This window comes from Tachypleus tridentatus, chromosome 13 (genome assembly GCF_004210375.1).
Source record: "Tachypleus tridentatus isolate NWPU-2018 chromosome 13, ASM421037v1, whole genome shotgun sequence".
Lineage (NCBI taxonomy): Eukaryota > Metazoa > Arthropoda > Merostomata > Xiphosura > Limulidae > Tachypleus > Tachypleus tridentatus.
The window spans coordinates 164,282,066-164,307,026 of record NC_134837.1 but is presented as its reverse complement, the minus strand read 5'-3'; the positions used below and the strand labels follow the sequence as shown (position 1 = coordinate 164,307,026).

General features: G+C 31.1%; 1 protein-coding gene across 8 annotated transcripts in view; it reads right to left on the bottom strand.

The window, feature by feature from the left end:
* The window catches only part of LOC143241028 (uncharacterized), an 82,433-nt gene extending 58,248 nt beyond the window's left edge, over positions 1–24,185 (bottom strand). For 2 of the 8 annotated variants that reach the window (XM_076484448.1, XM_076484449.1), the window contains exons 1-3: positions 23,942–24,181; positions 22,511–22,607; positions 8,304–8,377 (exon numbers count right to left, since the gene is read on the bottom strand). Coding sequence is in view for 5 of the 8 variants with exons in the window: in XM_076484443.1 (XP_076340558.1) it covers positions 8,304–8,377; positions 14,051–14,160; positions 22,511–22,562 (236 nt within the window). In the remaining 3 variants the exon portion in view is untranslated. Of the gene's footprint in view, positions 1–8,303; positions 8,378–14,050; positions 14,161–22,510; positions 22,608–23,074; positions 23,447–23,941 lie in introns of those variants that run through there. The other 6 variants (XR_013022146.1, XM_076484443.1, XM_076484445.1 and 3 more) reach the window with 6 other exon arrangements.
* Between the last annotated feature and the right edge of the window lie 776 nt (positions 24,186–24,961).

Genomic DNA, 24,961 nt, shown 5'->3' with positions numbered 1-24,961 from the left:
GTCAACTGCCAGGTGGCATAGAGCTAATCCTTGAATACAGGACCATAGTCCACACATGGAACTGGCACAGCTGTGATAGTGGCAGAATAAATAGATGTAGCTGTGGTGTCAGTGAGCTTGTTCCTGTGAATACCAATGTGGCCTGGTATCCAGAAAAACTGATTAGAAGTATATGTTAAAGAGAAATGAGCTAGTTGGTTTTGAACGTCAGCGAGAATAGGGTGTGAACTAACGTGAAGCAATTCCAGGGCCAGTAGAGAACTAAATGAGTCAGTATAAATAGAGCAGTTTGAGTACTGCTTAGCTTCTATGTGATCCAGGACAAGAGAAATGGTATACAGTTCAGCAGTGAACACAGAAGCTGTAGAGGGGATTCTGTGCGCAACCACCGAACCACAACAAACCATAGCAGAGCCCACACAGTCACCTGATTTCAAACCATCTGAAAAATAGGAAGGATGGTTTGAAAGATGTTCAACAAATAGCAGATAGTATTTCCAATCGGGAGTATCTGCTTTTCTCAGAATAACTTAGAGATAGGTCACATTTGGGGACTGTAAGAAGCCATGGTGGGATGGGCTGACCAGTGAATACAGCAATGTTATCCAAAGACAGACCCAATTCATCCAACTGCACCTGGATAGAAGGCCAAGACAAGCAATGGCAGATCATCTGTTCTGAAAAAGTATGGCCCACCAAGGAAGGAAAACACAACCCCAGGAGGGATGCTCTGGTAAGGAATGAAATTTTGAAGCGTATAGTAAAGACAGTTGCAAATGGCAGAGGTGCAAAGAAGGTTCATGAGACTATGTATAAGCTCTGAACTGGGGAAGTTTGGAAAGCCCAAGTGCAGAGCCAAAGTCCTTGATGATGAATGGGATCCAGTATTTTAAAGGCCGAGGGTCTGGCAGAGCCATAGATCAGTGATCCATAGTTGAGTTTCAAACGAATAAGAGAATGATATATCTTTAGCATACAACATTGACGTGCTCCCAAGTGGTGGAAGAGAGGACACGAAAGATGTTCAGTGCTCTTGTACATTTGTCCCGTAGCTGCTTGGCATGTGGTATAAAGGTCAGCTTACAGTCAAAGATAAGCCCCAAGAACTTTGTCTCAGGGACCACAGGCAGCACAACTGCACTGATATGGAGTTCAGGATCAGAATGAATACCCTGTTGGTGGCAAAAGTACATGTAAGTAGTTTTAGAGAGAGAGAAGTTAAAGCGATTTGCAGTGGTCCACTCCAGTAAATGATTGAGGGCAGTCTGTAGCTGCTGCTCAATATACCTCATGTTCAATGACCGACATGAGACGTGAAAGTTGTCAACATAGAGCCTGTTCGCAACAGTGAGAAGTTGTTGTTCAGTGATAACATTAATTTTTATACTGAAAAATGTGACACTCAAAACACAACCATGAGGGATTCCAAGTTCCTGTAGAAAAGAATTTACTGTCCATTAAAATTTTTTTTATAAAAATGGGCAAATGGCCACGTAACCATAAAAATGGAGGTCTCACAAAATGCCATACCTCCATGTTGTATCATAAGCCTTCTCAATGTCAAAGAATATTGATACAAGATGTTGTCATTTGAGAAAGGCTTCTCTGATTGATGTTAAGTCGAATCAGGTGGTCCACGGTGAAGCGCTATCATCGGAATTCACACTGGGTGGGCAGGAGGAGGTTGTTTGATTCAAGGAACCAAAGCAACTGGACAGTAGTTTGAAGGAATCTTGGGATCCTTCCCAGGATTAAAGAAAGGTAGAACAACAGCCTTAGGAAAAACATTCTCCTGCAAGATCTGGTTAAAAACAATAAGAAGAATAGCAAGAGAAGCAGGAGACAGATGGTGCAGCATTTCACAGTGTACATCATCAGGTCTAACTGATGTATTGCCAGACCAATGAAGGGCCAGTTTGAGTTCCACCAGTGTAAAGGGACGATTATAGTCATAGAGTCAATCAGCTCAAAAGGAAAGAGGTGATCTCTCTACCTGAGTCTTGATTGCTAAAAAGGTGGAGCAATTAATGCAATGAGGGTCCGTTTCATACTCATAGGCATCATGGTCCTTGCCACAGCAATGAGCACACATCAAGGAACCACAACATGACATCTTTGAGTGACTGACCCACTGACACTGGAAACATCGGAGAGGGTTTGGAACGTGTGGCCGTACTCTGCAAGTAAGATAACTTACCTTGATGGTGGCAGGTGGACGTGTTGATGTAAATGTCAGAATGAGGATATTGGTCGGCACAGTAATTCCATCTTTGCGAGTGGAGATACACCTCACTGCAGAAACTTCAAGAGTGGCAAGACCAGCGAGAATCTCTGACTCGGGGATGTTCTTCAAATCTCTTTCAACAATAACTCCTCATGATGAATTCAAAGTAGCATGAGGTGCAAACTCAGTAGGCTTTGAATGCAAGAGGAGTTCACTGTGTTGAGATGTGGAAGTTTCCACCAATATGTCACCAGATCGTAGCTTCTTTACTGACTCTGGTGAGCCAGCAAGTTGCTCTAGTCCCTTCTGAATGAAAAAGGGAGACATTTGCCCTAAAGGTTTGTCTGAAAGAGAATGTAGAATAAGAAAATGAGGTACAACAGGTGTTATAGATGTTGATAATTGCTGCTCAAAATCTTTAAAATGTGGTCATTTTCCTATGGACTGTTTTTTCACTATTTTATTTAAGTTTTTCTTTGGAGGATCCATAATAGAAAAAGGGAAATTTCTGTGTCCACTGATCCCAACCACCATTGAGCCCTACGAGGAGACATACTACTATGTCAAACAAGGACACTGCAGCAATGCCAGGGTTTTGTGAGCACTATACCCAAACACCAGCATCAGATACAATGTCCACAACATTTGCTGAGAACATCCAGCACTGGTAATTAGTTGACCCTATCCAAGAGTGGACCAGCTGATTGATCCAAATGGGCCCACCCCAAGGCTGCCCATCTGAAGGAATTCAAAGGTATTCAAGGCCCAAGTGGTGTGTTAGGGTTGGACCTCTCAACCACCAGGATCCTCTCCACCCCTTCACTGGTCACCATGCACAGCAAACTCGTGGGCGAATGTTTAGATCCAAGAGGAGGTAAACTGAAAGAACAGAACAGAAACTCACCATGTACAAGAATCCAAACTGAGAAGCCAAGATATGAATAAAAGCATATCTGTCCTTTAAACTATGGAACTAACAGAATTTACTGAAAATAAATGCAAACTGGGAGATGGTCATTTTTAATAGTTTATTTTAAAAATTCACAATGAAATTTCTTCAAAATTTGATAGCTGCAAACAAAGTATTTCACTTTGCATAATCTACATAAATCTTAAGAAAATTTACCTCAGGTTACAAACAATTCAATTCAGTACTTTTGTTACACTGCAATAAACACAAACTATACAACAGAAACATTAAACTGATATACCAGACTTTAAAGAGTTACACTTCCTCATGCGTGATTGTTTTTTTGGGTAGTAGTAAAATAAATATATAAATAAATAATTCAGTAATAATCAATTACAGTTATTGTTAAGAAGCAATTAAGCTCAAAATTCATTTTAAAAATTCACAATGAAATTTCTTCAAAATTTGATAGCTGCAAACAAAGTATTTCACTTTGCATAATCTACATAAATCTTAAGAAAATTTACCTCAGGTTACAAACAATTCAATTCAGTACTTTTGTTACACTGCAATAAACACAAACTATACAACAGAAACATTAAACTGATATACCAGACTTTAAAGAGTTACACTTCCTCATGCGTGATTGTTTTTTTGGGTAGTAGTAAAATAAATATATAAATAAATAATTCAGTAATAATCAATTACAGTTATTGTTAAGAAGCAATTAAGCTCAACATTATTAAGCAACAAAGAGTTTATAACACTATGTAACAGAAAGTTTGTTCCTGAATGGTATGTGTTATTTCTTAATTGCTTATGTTGTAAAAGTACAGAAAATGGCCATTATTCTCTTCAAACTTTGCTTTTGTGACCTGGATAATGAAATTTAGAAATTAATCTATTTTCTATGTGAAAACAGGCAAATTTGCACATTTTCATTTACATAGAGGTCTGAATAAAACAACATATTAATCAAGATTTATATGTATTTATACAAAAATGTTTAAAAGTAAGTAGTTTTTCGAGAATTGCAACTGTAATGTAAATCACTTTCGCATATCAGCCCCCAAATATAGTCTTTCTTCATGTTTTCATTACACACTCCCAGGCCACAAAAGCAAAGTTTGAAGAGAAAAATAGGTCTTTTCCATTTACTTTAGTCATAAGCAATTGGGAAATAACACTTTCTGTCCAGGAACAAAAAAAAGTAAAAATTTTGTTGTATAGTATAATCAACTAATACATTTATTTCTGTTCCTGATTAGTCATCTTGTCATAATGGATAAAACTTGTGGGGATACTCCATCTATCAAGCAAAATCCAAAATGCCAAAGTTAAGGAAGCTGACCATCACAAAAAATGAAAACAAGGGTTCAGAGATGAGTGCTTAAACCTGCAACATCACACTTCCTACTGCCTTTCACTATTTACAACCAGATGTGGGAAGGCAATTACCCTTAAAGTCATTTAAGTGTTAAAAGTAAAAACAAAACCACCCACAATTTCTACATTTATAACCACCACTGTTATAAAGATCTTAAAAAATGAATTAAAGTTAGAAAACTTATTTATAAATTGTTGAAGTTTTATTCAGGTATAACATGGGAAAGCTGATATAGGCCTAGCTACTTGAAGTTGGTCTTTCCAGTCCCATTTTCCTGAATAAAAAACTGTTTTTAAACTGAGTTAATTGTTCAAGGTCACCCTTGATAAACTAACAATCTCTAAGTAAGGAGCTTTCCATAACTGAAAGTTTACTGTTTAAAATAAATTTATATCTGGTACAAAATAGAATTTTTTATTTATATATCTACATCCATTGTTCTTTAGTTTATTTAAGGATAAAGAAACACTATTCATAAAAAGAGTTACTGTTACTGCACACTATTAAAACCCTTTTCAGTTGTGATATAATAATTCCTTTTAACAATATATTCATTATGGGGAGTACACAACCTATTAAATTTCCTTGTTTTATCAAAAGTGATCAACTGAACTCTGCCTTTTACAAAATAAATGTCCATGTCTATATAATTAGCATAAAATCATTGATATTGCTTTTTCCTATTGTCAGTTCCTTACTCCTTACAAGAAATTATATTTGGGACAAAGTTTAAGTAATTTACTGAAATTAAACCAATGTACCAAAATGTAGAGTTAACTGTGAGTTAAACTATTAAAAAAAATCCTAGAAGATACAAATTTGAAGAGAAATTACCATTCATTGGAATATCCAACATTTGTCTATAGATCTGTTGATTTAAAGTTATAGCTATTATAAATGCAGAAGTACAGCATGTTAAACAAATTGACCATCATGGAAAATCAAAACAAAGGTGAAGTGGTGAATGCTAACAATACATATTCTATACTGTACAAATTTTAGGTGGTTCTGTTTCTACTTTTAAAATTTCACTTTAAAGGTAACTGCTTTCCAGCACCTGTCTGCAAACAGCAAAAAAAGCAGTAGGAGATGAGACATTGTGGGTTTAAACACCTACCTCCCCACCCTTGTTTTGACTTTCCCTAATGGGCAACTTCTTTTAACTTTGGCATTTTGAATTTTGCTTCTAAGATGAGAAAACTCCCATGGCTTTCCCGGGTGCTATTACAACCAAAAATATAAATAAAATAAATTGTTCTTGGGCTTAAGATTCTTCTATAGCAGGTGTCTGAGATTTGTTGGTGATAAATTTAAAAACTAACAAACAGTACTTGCTCTACTTGTTTTCACAATAATGTAGAGATAGTTCTCTCCTTCATGTCAAACGTCCACTTATGCCTCTTCAATTGCTTCATAAATTCAGTTGAGAAGCCGAACTACCTTTTTATTTCTATCACACTAGTCTTCTATTTATAATTCACTTACAATAGTTGCATGAGCAACCACATTCATATAGTACTCTTCCAGTGATTATCTGGTCAGTGTACTTCAGATATTGTCTGTTTCTTTTGTCAAAGTGCACTCAGACTGGCTCAATTACTTTAGAACTTGCTTTAATAGAATAAATTATACTGATTATCTCTGTTAAATCTGTTAGTTTTTCTGTAACATATCAAATGTTAGGCCTATCTTGATTGTTAGGTCTATCACTTCAATGACAGTTAACTTCACATTGAACTTTTCCCACTCATCTCACACTATTTATATGTTTATTACTTAATGTCTGTTCATCCTATTCTTGGCATCAATGAATTACAAACACAACTTCCAATAATCATCTGCTTTTAACTGTCTTATAATAAAAAATTAAACAATAATAATTTTTTTTCACAAAATAAACTAATAAATAATATCTACAGTAAGCAGTCTTTTATATTACTACACTGATGAGACTAAGTCAATGCTTTTATTTTCCTAGTTGTGTTATTTTTTTAAATGAATTGAAGACTCTTAATGCAATTTAAGCAATGTGAGAATGTAAAGTTGAGAACTATTTTTATATTTAGTTTTATTTTTTACTTGAAACTAAGTTAAGTATTGAGCAAATATTAACAATGATTCTCATAAAAATTTTTTAGCTCTTTTCAAAGTGATATTCAATTATGAAAATCAAATTGAGCACTATAACTTCTCTATTTCCATAATCAAGAAGAGTATTTTCTTTTTGTCAATTTTCAGAATATTCCTGGTTAGGATTCACTTTTTGTAAAGTGTATTTTACTCAGCTGAACTTATGTAGTGATTGTGTTCTGTTTTTTGTGCTTGATTACAATTCCCTGGAGCTTTACCATTATTTGATATTACAAATGATACTAAGCAGAAAAAAACACCTAAGTTGTATTGCCTAGTAAACAACTATAATACTGTTTACTTCATGAAATATAAATAAGAAAAGAAGGCTTGCTAAAAAACAATTTTGAGATTTATATTAAACAGCCATTATTAATTCTTTTTTATACATGCAATTTTCAATCAGTTTTAAAAAGCAAGAGGCAAGTGTGTTCTTCTTTACAAGACAAACATCAAATCTTCATAGCACTATTAATGGTTTTTAAAATATGCACCAGAGATACCAAGACTTAGGTAAAGTAAAATTTGGGTTTAATACAAATCATACTAGTATTTTTTAAAAAGTGGAAAATAAGCAAAGATCTGAGTAAACCAAACAACAAAAAACCTTGCTATAACCAAATATTTAATAGGTATTTATCTAACCACTATAAATAAGTGGGTAACTTATATAATCAAAACAAGTATGGAAAGTAATAAATCCATAAACCACTACAAAAAAATTAACAGAGCACTGACATCACACTTACTCTACATAATTGTAATATACAAATATATTTATATATGAATTCAATTTGTATGTACACTGTATTCATATGCGAGATGCAAAATGATGAAAGCAATTTATTAAACCATGTGAATTTTATTAGTGTAGTTTACAAAACTTCAATAGCTTCATTTTTTATTGTTCACTGCTTTACAATAAAACAATTTCTCCTTAATATATGGAATACCAGTTTCTAAATTTAAATATTATAAGAACTTAAACCAAATGGATTCTCACATTAGACTTTTTCATAGCATGAGCATTGAGATTTGGAAGACGGTTTTTTGAAACAGCTGTGCATAATTTCTAAAAGGAGTGTACACACAACACTTATAAATAAAATACATTAAAAAGATGTATTACCTATTTATGTTAGTTTTAATAACATACATGATTTAGTTCCAGAATTATAACAAAGTGGGCTAGAAAATGACATGAAACCCAGCAATGTATTGTATCACAGTAAAATGTATAACTATGACATGGTTTTTCTTTGACTATAAATAATAAATTTATAAAATTAAAATCAAACTTACTTTCAAAGATGTTCAATGGTTATCATATTTGATATTCAATGTATCTGTGTTTCAGATATGATGGGATTTATGAGTTACTAATTTCCATGAATGCAAATGTAGATATAGTAATATGCTAACACTGATCTGTAAAAGTTAAAAGTTTTGTGTACGTTACATTCCCAAAATTTCTCCATATTTTACGTTACTACAATAAATTAGATCCCTTTTGGTGGTGGGAAATGTGCTTGATTTTGCACAAAGCTAATTGATGTCTATTGGCACTAGCCATTCCTAATAATATCAAATAATAAAATACAGATATAAAAAGAGTACATTTATCTAACATACAATATAAGAATGGAAATTACTTGTAGTGTTCCACATTCAAAAACTCTGGTATTTTCTTGGCACTTTCAAACAATGAGATTTCTAGAAGTTGATCCTGCAGAAACAATAAAAATTGAAACACAGAAAATGTATTACAGTTATAAATATTCAAATTAAAAATAAACTTGAGTTGTACATCTGCAATATTTATTATTAGAAGAGAGTAATAAAATTATTTAATTATTAGCATCAACCAAAATTAGTGTAGCATAAAATACTTGATTAATCAAAATAATACTTTAAACTAAAAATAATTATTTTGCTTATTTCAACTGTTTAAACTATCCAATAATTAAAATTAGTGTTTCTGAGTATTCCAACAATCTAGTAATTTTAATATTGTCATTATGTTATTTCATCGTTATCTTTCATCAATTCATACTTGTTCAGCTTAAGTACTTGAACTTACATTTCCTGATTACTGATATTTTTAATTGTTTTAACCATCCAAGTAATAAAAATGTTGCATGATACATATTCACTGCAAAAAGCTACACAATGAGTTACCTGTGCTGTGCCTACAGTGGTGATCAAAACCTGATTTCTATTGTTAAAAGCTTATTTTTTTGTCACTCTCATGAGAGTGACTGATTAGCAAATTCCACTAACTACTAAACTCTACTTAATATCATTGTTACTTGTAATAAGGAATAGAACAAAGGTAAACAACTAATCAATTAGGAAAACATACATATTGTACCTTGAATCAATGACAATTCCAAAAGATACAACAAAAACTAAATTTAAAGTTAATTGTACCATAAAAACAAGTACTTCAAAAAAAGAATACCATGGTATAAACTGTGGGTAGTACAGAAATGAAAATAATTAGTGGTTAGCATAATAAAGATGTATACATTACACTTAGGGAAGAAACAAAAAAGACATTACTTTTAAACATTACTTTATAAGTTATAATACAAAAACTGGTGAAATCAATTCTACAGTTATTCTTAAGAAATCTTACTCCAATACTAACCTGGGTTTAATTGATTGGTTGGTTGATTTAGTGTTTTATGGCACAAAGCAGCTAGGCTATTTGTGCCAAACACATCTGGTAAAAAGTTAAAATTAAAGTAAATTTAGTAAAATTCATAAAAGGAAATTAAAGTGAAACAAAACAAAGTTAAAAACAAAAAAGCATAAAACCAATGTTTACATCTAGCTGACAATGTTAAGAGAAAAACTACAGTAACACAAGTTGTAAAGGACTTTCTGTAGCATAACTGTTATTATCATAACTTCCCAGGAAGACTAGCAGGTAAGTATAAAAACCACCATCAGTCACCTGAAGTTGGCCTTTCCAGTCCTGGTTTCGAGCTATTTAATATTACGGCCATTTTCTAATTTCAAACTGAACTAGATGGACTTTGATTCTTAAAAGGAAATAACATTAAAAAAGGTATAATGTATAAATTAGAAAACTTAAATGGCATTAAAAAGATTAATGGCCTTTGAAAAAGTAAAAACATCACCAAGATGGACAGTGTCACCATCACCAATAACACTGGCTAACATTATAAACCAATCTTGGGACAGAACATGTTTAAAATGATGCTGTCATTGAGAGTCATAATGACAGCAAGAAAGCAAAATGTGGTCTAGGTTTAATAAATCCTATGTTGTATGTTCAGCTTTATCTGGAATACATATAGTGCATTCAAGATAATATTTGAAATCAAGGACAAATTCTCCTTCAAATTAACAAGTTTTCTTAAAATAACTTGCATATTAATTTCTTTTGAACAATAATAACTGCAAGGTATGACAAAAAGTAATGCTAAATATGAATCTGAAGACAAATCAATCATGATACACAACTATCTTATGTTTCTTATATTGGCTCTTATTAAATATTTTTTGTAACCTTAATAAAGTTTTCTCACACAGTAGGTAAAGAAAATGAGTCTTATTTCAATTGTGCTGTGTCATAAAACTTAAAGCAAAATTATTATATATTAAGTATATAGGATCAAAATTAAACTAGTTTGCATTGCTTTAATTATGAAAAGATTAACAATAAATGAAAAAAAGTAAAACTGTTTTTACATATGGCATAAAAAACAACTTGTATTTAAATAACACAACAACAACAAAATTTAGATAATTCTTTCTTTCACAGTTTGTTAATATTTTGCCACCAGCGAATGAACCAAAACAATATCTTGGAAGTTCTTCCATAATTTCAAATTGACACCCAAAAATTTGAGGTAATTTTCAATTTCAATTGTAATGCAATAAATTTAAAGGTTTTAATCACTGGTTTGTAGCTTTATGTTGTATCTTCAGGCCAATTTTTCTTGGCCAATTGTGCAAAAGCTAAAAGTGGAACAAAAATTACTGTCAATATATCACTGTTTCTAATCATTTCCAATGTTATTAACATAAAATAAAGCTTACAACCTTGGTTGATTTCAGTACTTATCAATAGTCTTTACCTATAAGAATTCTTAATTGTCTACTCAATTTGCTTTGGGTGCTATATTGAAAATATAAAAAAAACATCAACATAGTACTATGCAATACTCTGTTTATACTTTGTGTTTATACATCCATATGAAATTATTTTCTTATTATTCTCATTTACTTTAGTCAGTTGATGAAATATGTGGCTTCATTTGTTAGAACTCTTGAATATTACTAAACCAGTGATTTGGCTACCAAGATATCACCATCAAATTTGAATGATGGATTTAGTCAATGATTGTTATCAATGGCATTAAGAGTATTCAGTGGTCAACTTTGTTCACTGATTGTTAAGAACTATTAAAAGTGCAAAAAAAAAAAAATTCATAGAATTATTTTAATGTGAATTGAAAATTATGCATCATCTTAATTTTACTTAGTGGTAAAAGGAAAGCAGCATTTAGTATTCAAATAAGCATGTTGAAAACCACAAGAACTTGCAACTAACTTTGAAGTCGAATAAGCCTAATACTGTAAATGTCATCATTCATGGTCACTGTGCTGAAAACTTACACTACACTACCATTAGAATGATTGCACTGGATAACCAATTGTATTCTTGACTCCCCTCGATGAACTCAGCAGATAGCATAATGTGGCTTTGCTATATGAAAACACACACACACACACATCAACTGTATTCAACAGGTTTGTTCACACAGATGAAGAAATCACACTCATAATATAAATTACCAAGCAAAACTTGTTTTTCTGAAACAAATGCACCAGTTATACATGGGAGGTGCAAAAATGTATTTTAGTTTCAAATGTCAGTTACTCCATAAAATGAAAATGTCAAGCATTTTCTTCAAATGACATTGATGATGCAACAAAAATATGGCAAGATCTTATGCATCCACAAGGGGAAAAATAGCACCTACCAAATAATAACGAAAATGTTGTGAAAGGTTTCGATAATACTAAAATTATCAAGTGAATCCTTTTCCTCCACACATTACAATTAATGATTATTAAGGCAGTAGATCCCCAGATTTTAATTACTTGTTCTTGGCATATTCATAATTAATGGCTATACTAATTTCGATATGCTTTAATGGAATCAATTACAAGATTAATAGAATAGATAGAATTCTACATACTACATCCTTGGAAAGCTTATGGAACAAACATTGTAATATGTCTATGCTGCTGACAACAACAGCATCAACCTCGACAATAACCAATGGTTTCAACTGGAGAACTGTTTAAAATTGCTACAAACACAAAGGCTCAATAATTTAAAACATTATTCCTATAACAATAGCTAATCTTTATTGCCTTCTTTTGAAATATAAGACAAGCTACCTTTCACTGGGAACAGTGAAAGCATCCTTGAGAGAAAGGCTTGAAACTAAATTTGCTGGAACATTTCACTTAGCTATTTTACTTCGTTAAATCTTCACTTAAAAGTAACATTAATAAAGCAACAAAACCAGACAATAAAACAGAGTTGAATAGAAAAAGCATCAACACTGCCAATTTCAGAATTAAATATGGTTACAGATGTAACAGAAGTGATACAGATGAGTTCCTGTCATTAGTACCATTACTCGTTCAAAGATCATGACACAAGACATGACTCTGTCTGTGGTTACAAAAATAAAATATCTGCAGACATCTATATCATTAATGATAATGGTCAAACAAGTCTTGAGAAAGAAAGTCATGTGTATTTATGTTTGGTATTTTCATAGAGAAAATCTCACCCATTACTGTAATAAGGATTAAATTCTTGGTACAGACAGCTGGTTTTAGGTTATACAGTTCCTGGTAAATGCTACAAAAATGTTGATTTTAATTAATATATATTAATATCCAGCCAAACTAAATAACAGACAAAATGGCCAAGTAATGTATAATAAATCAAATATCTTTTACAAACCTACTTAGTGTTAATGTCTAATGACATCAGTTAAATTTTTGTAGAAGTTATTTTATTTGAAGAGCAGTGAGCTCATACACAAAGCAAAAAGAACATGTAAAACTAATATAGTAGTATACAGCTTAGCAATTAGTAGTATTTCCAATTTAAATAATCTATTGATCAAGTGTTCCTCAAACCACTGTATGTACGAACAAAAAACTAAGAACAATTTCTACTTATTCAGCAACTTAGGAATTTATTCAAGAAATAAGATCTTCAATTCAGTCTTGTTGTTTAGTTTAGTTACATAAAGACTGTCATTCATTGCATGAAATAAATCATGTTACATATTAACAAAAACACTTATGTAGATTTGTATGGAAAAAAAAAAGCAAAACAGATGATGTTCAGAAATAAAATGGGAATTCTGCTTTTCTAAAAGGTATCGTATTTACAAAAACACAAAAAGTAGATTTCAGAAAATTTAAAAGAGGAAATTGAAGGGTATTCAATTATGATTTATTGAAAACAAATAAGCATTCAAAGACTTCATTGGAAAGAAGTTATACACACACATTAAAGACATGTCGAGGTTTGTAATTCTACTTAGTTATGCATATATTAACCAAGTTTATATCTAAAGCATTTTAACAAATGTACTGCAGCAGAAGAAAATAATATTGCTACATGAATCTAATGTAACTGTTTATTAGATGAACTAATTTGAGTTGTGGACGATGGCCCATTAATGTCTCATAACTGAGTAATGAGAAAAAAACAGCAGCCTTCTAGAGCAAAATGATGGATGAACTTTCAGAAACATGTACAAAATCAAAGTGTATTAAGCTTTCTACAGTGCCCTAAACCACCACAAGAGGTTCTATTAAGATATTAACAGTTATGAAAATGAAGCAAATACTAATCTGTTTTAAAAGTATATTTACGTCTGATTATTTTTATACAAAAAAACAAAAACAAAACATTATTTTAATGTGAACTCACATTCCTAAAGTTTAATGCTTTCCAAATATTTAATAAACACCTATTTTATATTTTGTTTGTCAATAAGTATGAAAAGTGCTGAAATTCTACATACCTATCACTGCATACACATCGAGCACTGCCTGAACAAGCACAGTTAATGAAACAGTAACAAGCTTTCTGGAGTCATAAAACTGTAGTGTATAGAAATATACAGTGGGAGAATACTGGGGGTTTTGGCTCCACAAGGTTTTAATGGCCATAAATAAATTTGGCAGGACATATGTGGACTAGTAAATTTGGCAAGACAAAAATACACTTTTTTATAGCATAATAACAGCTTACTTAGGTTTTGTACATTACAGGTTCACATAAAGCCCTGACTTGAGTAAAGTTTAAACTTAAAACCTTGCTTACCTTGGTATACTGATACTGTGGGAATGGCTTTGGTGAATTTCGACTTTTGGATGATGCTCTTGATGAGGTACGACTTGAATCGTTACTTTGTTGACCATGTTTACTTTCGTCTGAATTAATAAATGTAATCTTTATTCAAAGGTAAATCTAAATATATTAGAGGGCAAGAAGCTAGTACCATCACAAAAACTTGGGCAGGTTAACTTAATACCTATTTCATAAGAATCTGTTCCAATTACAATTGGCCCCCACCCCAACAAACTAAATACAACTGCCATAACATAATCCTGTAAAATGAATAGTGAATATCCTATAATTTGTGAAACATACTGTTTCAAAATAATCTGTTATGGTTTTATAAATATATTTGTAAAAAAAATTTCCCAAACTAATATGTTAATTAACAGTAACAACTGTTGGATAATTTTATGCTAGTTAACTTACTTTCATTACATTCGACTTCATATTCACAAAAGTTTGAATTGAATTAATAACTTTAGCTAATAGTTACAGTGAAAATTCACATCACAATAAAACTATACAGTAACTACTGATTTTATTATATAGTTTCAAGAAAAACCTTTTTAAAACTCAAATATTTTTGTCATCTAGACAGTGTGATTAAAAAATCTGGTCAACAGAAATCATAGTTCAGAACAAATGTATCTTGGAACAACATTTATTATTATATTTATTAATGGAAACAATAAACAAATTTTTTAAAATTTAGTTTTCAGGTTGCTTGTGATAAATGTTTGAACTCATAGCTGAAGTAATTTAACTAGACAAAAAAGTGGTTTTGAGAAACAATTTGCTGAAAATAATTTCATATTCATTAACAATTACTTATTAAACTTTGCAATTATACCGACAGTAGAACCTTGATATTATGGCACACTTTCAAATGTATCCAAATGCATTCTATAGCAAGATGCACTTAATGTCATAAATTGGCCATGCAAGAATGGATTCAATATAACATTAAATTTCTGAATTTCAAACTTCAAACTCCTTCTCATTCTGTTTGGTGTACATGTAAGACACAGGTGTTCGTGAGTTGTCATGACCTTGAGAGTTGTTAACAGGAGGTTTCAGGAGTGGATTAGCTGCGTCCTTTTTTCTTTGTTACAAAATTTTAAAGTAATTCTCCATCAGAGTTTGAACTGAAAAATGTTTCACATTTATTTTACTGTTAACAACTGAAGTAGAAATCTGGTGAAATTAAAGCAACAAATTTGCACTGCCTTAGACTGTTTATGTGACACTGTACTATGATACTCTTGAGAGCAATAAAGCATGCACACAAAAATAAATTGACTTGATCCCTGCTTTAAGAACATAAGAGAATTCCCCAAAGTAATAAAATTGCACTTTGAACCTATGAAAACATTTATTGCAGTATGTTTTTCAAAGTCAAACCAATAAACATCATAAGTGTTTGAATATCAGTCATTCTTCTGCAATATTTGGAATTTACTAGGTTACTATACAGGCTTTATCAAGTGCCTATATAAAGAACAAGACTAAAGACACACTGTCCTTAATATGAAATACTGAAATGTCCATTACTGCAACATTTAATTTGGTTACAAATAACAAAAAAAAAAAAAAACAAAACAAAACTGAAAATGTCTGCTTTCAATAGTGTGTGCCCAGTGTTTCAAGATGTCTGTTAAATGATGTTCTACTGTGGTTGTTGTGCTATAAGTTTTTCAGCAAGGATTTTATCTTCCAAAAGTACTTGAGGTTATATTTACTGCTTGAGTTATTAATATATTTTGTTTACTGGTGAGAGTAAGTTAAGGTAAATTATTATTATTACACTTGTTTTCTATTCATTTTAGGGATTTTCTTTCTTTGTTATTATGGTAAAAAGTAATGTGACAGCAAAACTTTTGTATGTGACAAAGATAAAATATGGGTTATTATAATAGAGGGTTAAGGCATTTTCAAAAGGCTTACATATAGTGTATTAGAGAGAGAAAAATATGTTTAGCTATTAAATTGCAAACTAAAGAATATAAGAAATATTAAATGTTGTTTGGGTGAAAAAAAAAAAAAAGGCACATTTTGCTAGTGTACAACAAAAGTTGGTATAAAACTAAGAAAAGAGGTACACTTCAGACACAGGTAAAGAAGTTTGAGCTGAGTTGCAAAAACTAAGGAAGATGCTGTTTTCTGTGATGCATGCATATTATTGATGGAGTATCTGAAGAGTCATTAACCAGAAAGAGAGATGATTTAAAACAGATATATAAACCACATGTTGGACATGAGCAAGAAATGTAAAGGTGAAAGAATAAAATGAGATTTTACCAACAAAAATGTTTTAAGTTTTTTATAACAAATTCAGGTGTTGGATACTTAATGGGCTTCATTTAAGCAGTATTTGGCTATAATTAAGAATTCTTCCTGAAATTAGAGCAGCAGCAAAAAGTTGTGCTTTTGAAAATATTTAACATATAACTCCAAACACTCTAAAACAACATGTTTTTGTATACACTTAAAGCATCTTTTACCTTGGAAAAAAGAAACACAAGATATTTTGAATAATAAGACAAAGTGACTGTCTAACATTATTTAATTCTTAAGAATGACAGTGAAAAGAATATGTAGAGGTGGATTAGTTATTTTTTCAACAAAATCAAGCTTCTTACCATCTTTAATTTTAAAGACAATATCTAGGTAAGTGACCCAGATATTTGAAAATATACCTGTATTTAATTGTTTGTTTGTTCTTTAATATTATCATGTATATTTTTAATGTTCTGAGGCATTTCAGTAAACTAATCATTTCACTTACACTTATTCCTGTTTTAATTTAAAGCTGAATACAGTTTTTGCACTGCAACTGAAGCTAAAATGCTACTTACTATTGTTATAATTTAATTTTATAAGTTACTTATCACTCCCACCCATAGCTGAAGTTGTGTAATCTTTCTACCATTTTTTATATCTGATCAGGCCACTGACAACCACAAGAAAACATTCAGGAAGAATGTTTATGCCTCCACAGTAATCAAACATTATGGGAAACTTTGTTTAGGGAAGATTTCTGGGTTAGTATTGGCTTCTCTTGATACCAAAGAGTTGTGGAAAATTATTTTGTCATCTACCAAGAGCAAAGTTCCATTTTAAATTTTGGTCTTAGTAATGAAAAGTTTGTGGTTAGAAGTTTTGTGCAAAAGCATCCAAGCACAAGAAATTATAATATTACTACTTATTCATTGTCATGGTTAGCAGACCAGTCATGACAACCTACATTTCTAGTATTGTTTTTGTTTCTAATGGGGGAAGACTCCAGTTGGGTGTACAGAAATGTACCAAACTTCCATCAAGAAGATCCAAAATCAGATACCTGCCACTATCAACACAAAATATAGTCCTTCTCAGGATTTTGTTGAAAACAAGAGCACATTAAAAATCAAAACATAAGATAAAAATCAGTTGCCAGTTAGTACCTAATTAATCCTACCAGTTCTGGCTAAGCTAGTAACCAAGAGAGTAATTACACTATAATTTTTGATAGTGTATGTATATGTTAATAAAATATTATTGCAAATTATTATTAAACATTACAAGGCTTTTGTGCACAATATATCATATTTTCTTTTCAACTTTTAATACTTCTTATTTAATGTTTTTATTGTGCAATTTTCTTCTTAAATGTTGACTATCCAACATGTAAAATACTTTTGATTTTAAGATTAAGAGTACTTTAATGCATCAAACCATTTTCAACTTTCACACACTAATCTTTATAACCTCCTGATATTTATGAAATGTTTTTTGTTTTTTTTTTAAAAACAACTTTATATTTTATCTGTTATTTTCACTACTGTATCTCTTTACTGGTTGGGTCAATTTGATCTACCTTGTAATCACCATAAAAATTAGGAAATATAAATTATGCTTTTTTAATTCTGGAATGATCACAAAGTATAACATGAAAACACAAATGTTTAGTCAAATTGGCTTAAATCTCTTTATGTTATACTTGTTTACTTTAAAACATAGAACAGTAAATAAAGTATAACAAACAATTATCTTCTCTAGTTAGGAATTTTATACTTGTTTGTTGCTTGCTGCACATTGTTAAGCCTTATGAAATTTTACATGTGGAGTGTGTGAAATAATTTGTTTTAGGTTTTATATATATACATATTTTGAAATGACCAAAAATCATAAATTACCATACCAATACCATAGAATTTATCATGTTCAGTAAACAAACTGTATTTGTATAGAAAAATATATGAAATTTTGAGCTTTTTAAAGTCTTGCCTCTTCAAATATAGCATGAGAAAAAGAAAATAATTTGCTGCCCAAGTACTTCAAAAAGGCTGAGAAATCCGCACAGAGAACATTCTGAGCTTTTGTTTAATTATTCATGTCACAGACAAAAGTAGTTCTATGTGTTTACAAAAATGGAAAGAGGTGGGCTAGGTCACTGTTTTAGATTCAGTAAATGTAGTAATATCTCAGCAATTAGAAAAGAAAGGAGGATATTATTTGAGCTTCTAGCTTGTTAATATTAATAATCAGAGTTCCTAATTCATAAGAAACCATAGGTTTTGTATTTGAACAAATGCTGCACTCAACATACAATGTGACATATAAAAATCAATATTTAGGATTTCTTTTTTAATATTCACTTTTAAATTAAGAAACTAATTAACAGATAATACTAAAATTTGAATTACAATCTACAATTTGATACCAAACTTACTGACATATATTTGTAAAATAATAGTTCAATAATATTTTGAATGGGTACCAACAAATGCAATGACATAATCTGTTACCTGTACTGATAGGGTTAACAATAATTAGACTTAGGTGATTGAATACACTACTAACCATGAAACTGACCAATATCTGATTCCCAAAACCGTGCCACAAATACATTACTTTTTATGGTTAAACTAAAATTTAAGAGTTGATGACAATTATACCCCTAATTTTAAAGGAAAGCTGATTTCCAGGAAATTGCAAGCAATTAATCAACCAAACTGAGAAATATTTATAGATTTAGAATAGGAATAAAAAGTTGTTTTTGAAAATATCAAAAAAAAAGTTCAATCAGTGAGCAACAAGAACAATTGCAAGTATATTATTCATATTACTTGTAGAATGTTTTTTGGAACATAATGTATATGCTTCCTGACATGTTGCCACATAATGTTTAATATCACAGATTCATTACAAAAGGTGCAAATGTAACAGTTTGTTGCATAGGCATGCACAACATGACTTTGCATAAATGGAAACTAAACATTATTTTGTTATAATTTTTCAACAAAAAAATTTAAAGTTATATTTGCAAACTTTGTGAAGATCTTTAACTTTTGCACACACACACACACACACCCTACTATAGGGTTTACTGGTTTGTTTTTTTACTTCTTTTCTTGTTGCATTTTATAAGAATATTGAATATTGTAGAAGATAAGTATGCAAAAGGCAACAGTAACATACTGAACTTTTGTTTCTAATAAAATGACTGAAATTCTAGGTTTGACTCCACTTTCTTGCAGCACTTGTAATTCAAAATACAGTTATTTGCAAAATGCCAGTATAAAAGGTATCTGATCAAATTTAATAAACAGCAAAACAAACTTCTATTTTCAAAGACAAGCATTTACATATGGCCTCTTAAAAGTTATCATGAAACAGGAAGTATTTTGATAAAATGATACAAGATCATTGTTGAAGGTTTTGAAAAACTTTTAATATGCCAGCTAACATTAGTATCTCAAATTGATAAAGTAATATTTCATTCTCTTCAAATAATTAACAAAATATTTATTATGAGCTATAAACCACAGATAAAAAAAACCTAAAAAAGAACAACATTTAATGATGCAAGCATGCACCACATAAGTATTCTTTATGATAAATTAATTTCTGTACAATGATGGAAAAAGACTGTCTGACTAAGTTTAAGGTTTTTATACTTCCATTAACTGTAAAAAGAAAAATGTGAAGGATTAATAGTGATCCTTATAAAACTGTATATCCAGCTGACAGTCTGTGAGACAGTTCCATCAAGCTTGCCAACCACCAAGTAAGAATTATAAATTTATTAATCAAAAATTAATCCAAAAATATGGTTTATTTTCAGACTTCCTAATTATGAGAACTATTTACTATTGCTGTTTAATACCAATTACCTTGAATGAAACCATAATACAATTTCATCCATAATTACTGTCTGGTTCCTGAGACCACATAAGGGATGACACAAGTTTCAGAATTGGTAAAAAAAGAAAAAGAAAGAAAGATAGGCAAAAGATCCTGTTTTGTTTTTCTAACAGAGTTATTGTCTTACAGAATGAACTATATATTTGGCAGTAGAGAATGTAAGTATTTTACAGAAATAATGCAAAATAATGGTAGGTTTAAACTTTTGTTACATTTCTCAAGGATGAATTTTTAAAAATTAAATAGTCCCTTTTGTTGTTCTAAGAGGAAACTATCTGCATCACTTGATGAGGACAAATGAATGAATCTGTTTTACTTGGATTTTCAAAAAGCTTCAAGGTAGGTGTTGCCAAAGAGATTAGTATAAAAAGCTACCTCAGAGTATAAGATAAGTTAGTTGAATGGAACAAGAGATTGGCTGAAAACCAATCTAGTTGGAGTACTGTTACAAGTTATGCCTAGGGAACTGTGTTGGTATTATTACTGATAAAATAATTTTATGGCTGGATAGCTGTAATGAGGATGCAAAATTTTACAGATTCAAATTGATGAATTATGTGGACAAAAACACTGCATATGGATTAATTATAAAGAGTAAAACTGTGCATGTACATTATCATAATTACAACATGAAACTTAGATTGGAAATTTCAAAAATTTTATAAAATAGGAAAAAAGATCTTCTGGACTGGGGCACTTATATTGACAGAAATCACAAGCCTTTCAAACAGTACTTATTGCAAGTAGTACATCCAACAGTATTTTGTATTATATATTTACGGCAATATCGATGAAGTATAAAGACAACTTCATTGTGTAAGTCACTAGTTATGTCTTATACAAGATAATTTTGTGAAGTTTTAGTCCCTTAGCTTAGGAAAACATTTGATTCAGAGAAAGACTACTACAATGATTCCAAAGATAGATGGGTTTTTAAATAAAGTTGGAACTTCTTATTTTCTTTAAAAATAAAAAAGAAAGTGAGCTAATTATTCATAATTATTAAAATAAATAATACAATGGAAGCAATAGATTCTATTTTTAATGTTTAGGGCAGCAGAGCAAGTATTTATAAAGTTAAGATTTGGTAAATTCAGGTAAATATATAAATGATATTGTTCCATTAGAATGTTGAACTTATGAAATAAACTGCCATGTAATTAGTATAGACTAAAACTTTACTAGAGCAGAAAAGGGGTTGATTAATGTTTTGGGAATTAGAGCCTGACTTGGCCTTGTGGTTGGGAATCAGGACATACTGCTGGGTCAAAAGGCCACTATACCATACTTGTATGTTAGAAGCCTGTAGCTGTAGAGCCCCTATTAACAAGTTTATTTTTAAGATATTTAAGTACAACAACAGCTACAGTGAAATTAATTCAAAACATTTATACTGTATAAGAAAACTTCAAGAGGTAGGCAAATTAGAAAAAAAAATCTCTTTTCTAAAATTATGCAAGTACTGTTACTAAACTGTAATTACTTAAATGTGTATACAAACAATTTACTGCAGTAGTTTCCAACATCTCACTAGTTAAACCACAACAAACATTTCCTGAGATTCCTTTAGCCCTTCATTATTATTATATAGAAGCCACCAACAGTAATGCTATAAATTAGAGGGCAAAGGATTCCCCTTTTACTATTTTGAGCTTGTGCACAAACATTTTGATAAAAAGAAATCTATGCTATACTCATTATTTAAAAAATCCTTTGTAACTATGTGATGGGACACATCCACAACTACAAAACAATGAGGCCTGGGAGGAGGCCTCATATCATATTGTACAAATAATAACAACATCATTATTAGAAAAGTGTGGTGCTAATAGTCAATCCATTTCTAAAATCTAAGGTAAGATTCTCATAACACTGAAAAAGAAAATTCTCTCACTTTTATCAAAACTATTTATATACAAGGTAATGGAACCCAGTAACTTCATTACCTAATAAACCATCACATACATACGCTAGTTTATTTAAATTGTTGCCATTAAGTAGCTACTAATCTACTAATAACTGTCACAGATACAACATATAATTTTTGAAAAGAAATGTAACAAATATATAGAGTAATTTGCCTTAGGTTACAGTTATCAATAACAATTAACAATACATGAATAACTGAAGCAATCTCACTAGACTTGTTATATCAGTTACAAAATAAAATAAATGTGTTAATCTGCTTTCTACATGCTAAAGTACTGTCATATTTTTACTACTTGTCTGAAAATAATTCTTATTGGTGATACTTACCTTCCTTCTGAATATCTTCCACTTCAGTTTCAGTTGATACAGACAAACTCATGCTCGAAGCTTGTTCAACTATGGCTATGTTGTAATGCACTGTGAACTGAAATAATTGTTTTTTAAAAAACAAAAAGTTTCAAATCAAAACTGTGATACCAGAACAGCATTCTAATAGTGTACTACTTAATTAGTTAAGTACTTTTGTTAAAATATTTAAATCGAAGAAGAAAAATATATTATTCAACAATATCCGATGTTCATCATAACAGCTTAATATTAACATCTAGTCTACAAGGCCATATTCAGGAAATGGGTGGGCGACTGAGGGGTGTCACAGTCAGAAGTGTTCAAGAAAGAACAAAAAAAAGTACTCTGATAAAAGTCTCACTTGTTACCCTAGAAAAAATTGCACTTTACTGCCAAATGAAATGGCCTTTCAACAGTGTCAGGCCATGAAGATGCAAAGTTCAGGCAAATGGCTGAACTGTATATTCTTGAATAACATAACAGAAGTGTTCATGTTAGTATATAATATTTGATCAATTATAAAGCATTTATGAATATAAGAACCTGAATGGTCTAAAACAGAGATAAAACCAATGACTGGTCTATATATTTCCCCATACCATGCTGCAGCTGTTATTACCTAACACAGATGTTACTCGTGTTGCTCTCCTATAACTATTGCTATCTCATCTGTCACACACGCTACACTAGCTTTTATAACTTGCTTGGCAAGTATTTTTCTACAATTTGTGGCAAAAAAAAAAGTCAATTTGTCGATATGTTACTTTTGCAGATATACATGTACTTTTCTCAACAATCTCTACCAACAAAACTCTTAAAATCCATGAAAAACAATAGCTTTATAATGCTGAAGAATCAGATCTCTGAGAGTGCAGTACGTGCAGCCACTACAGCGTTTTGTGTGGGAGGTTGGATGGAAGTATGGGTTTTAATCAGGAAACTAGTGTGAATTCTGCCACATACATACATATATATACATATATATATATATATATAAAAGTATGAAGACAAATATTAATATAAATATAATTATAGTTATTACAAGTCATAACTGTGACGCTGAAATAATAAAAATGTTAAAAAGTTAACTTCTTTAGTTTAAACTAGTCTTCTTATTAACTATAAACTTCCCACATTAAGGTTTAAACTTCACAGGCTAAACCAGTAAACGTTAACCATTTAACGATAGGTGACGTATATAGCGTATTATTACTTCGTACTAGTACCAATACCAATGTCGGATGGGTCTAGTATAGTGATACTAGTACTTAATAGCTAATAATGGTTGGTCTAACAACTAACATGTCACTCGTTAATTTCGATTTCGATTCCTACATTTGATATTTTGAGATAAAACATAAACTAAACATTTGAATTACTTGTGTGCACTTCACCACTTTTGTTACTTACCAAATATATTTGAAACTGTATTTAATACAGGTAATACTAATAGAATGTTATCGTTACAACATACAAATTACATATTCAACGAAAACCACAAAGACATTCCAACCGATACAAAAATAGCAATGCAAGTAGTAAATCGACTACAGGTGATGCTTCTGCCTATGGCTCCCCGATGACATCATGTACAGATAAAAAAATACAAGTTATGTCAAAGTTGACTAGTAAGTTCATAAACGATTTTTCGGCCATGTTTTACATTTCTGGATAATTGGCAAGCGCACAATTACTTGGAATTGCATGAAAAAAAAATAAGATCTACATTGCTCTTGATCATTACATTTAAAATATTTATTTATATCTTATTGTAATATTATTACATTTATTTTGTATATATATGGTTTATAAATCCGTTAAGTTTATTTCATTTTAGCTGTCTTTGTTTCGGGCCCGGCATGGCCAAGCGCGTTAATCTGAGCGTAATCTGAGGGTCGCGGGTTCGCATCTCCGTTGCGATAAACATGCTCGCCCTTTCAGCCGTGGGGGCGTTATAATGTTACGGTCAATCCCACTATTCGTTGGTAAAAGAGTAGTCCAAGAGTTGGCAGTAGGTGGTGATGACTAGCTGCCTTCCCTCTAGCCTTACACTGCTAAATTAGGAACGGCTAGCACAGATAGCCCTCGAGTAGCTTTGTGCGAACTTCAAAAACAAACAAACTGTCTTTGTTCCATTGCTAATCTCAAACAAACAACATCTATTCTACCTCTAGGAAGTTATTGACGCAATACTGTACACTGTGCAAATGTTATATATATCAATTTGTCGTTCTGCGTAAACGCGATGTTTCTTTCCATCTAAAAAATGCTGTATTTAGTCAGTCTAGTTAGTACGTGGATTTGACTTCAGTAGTTAAAGTGATTATCTTATGCCAAAAACAACAATAACAATAAAACACCCACTGTACGTGTGTTAAGTTTGTTATAATAACTTGCTCATTTCGTGTTTTACTGAGTATTTAATCTCTT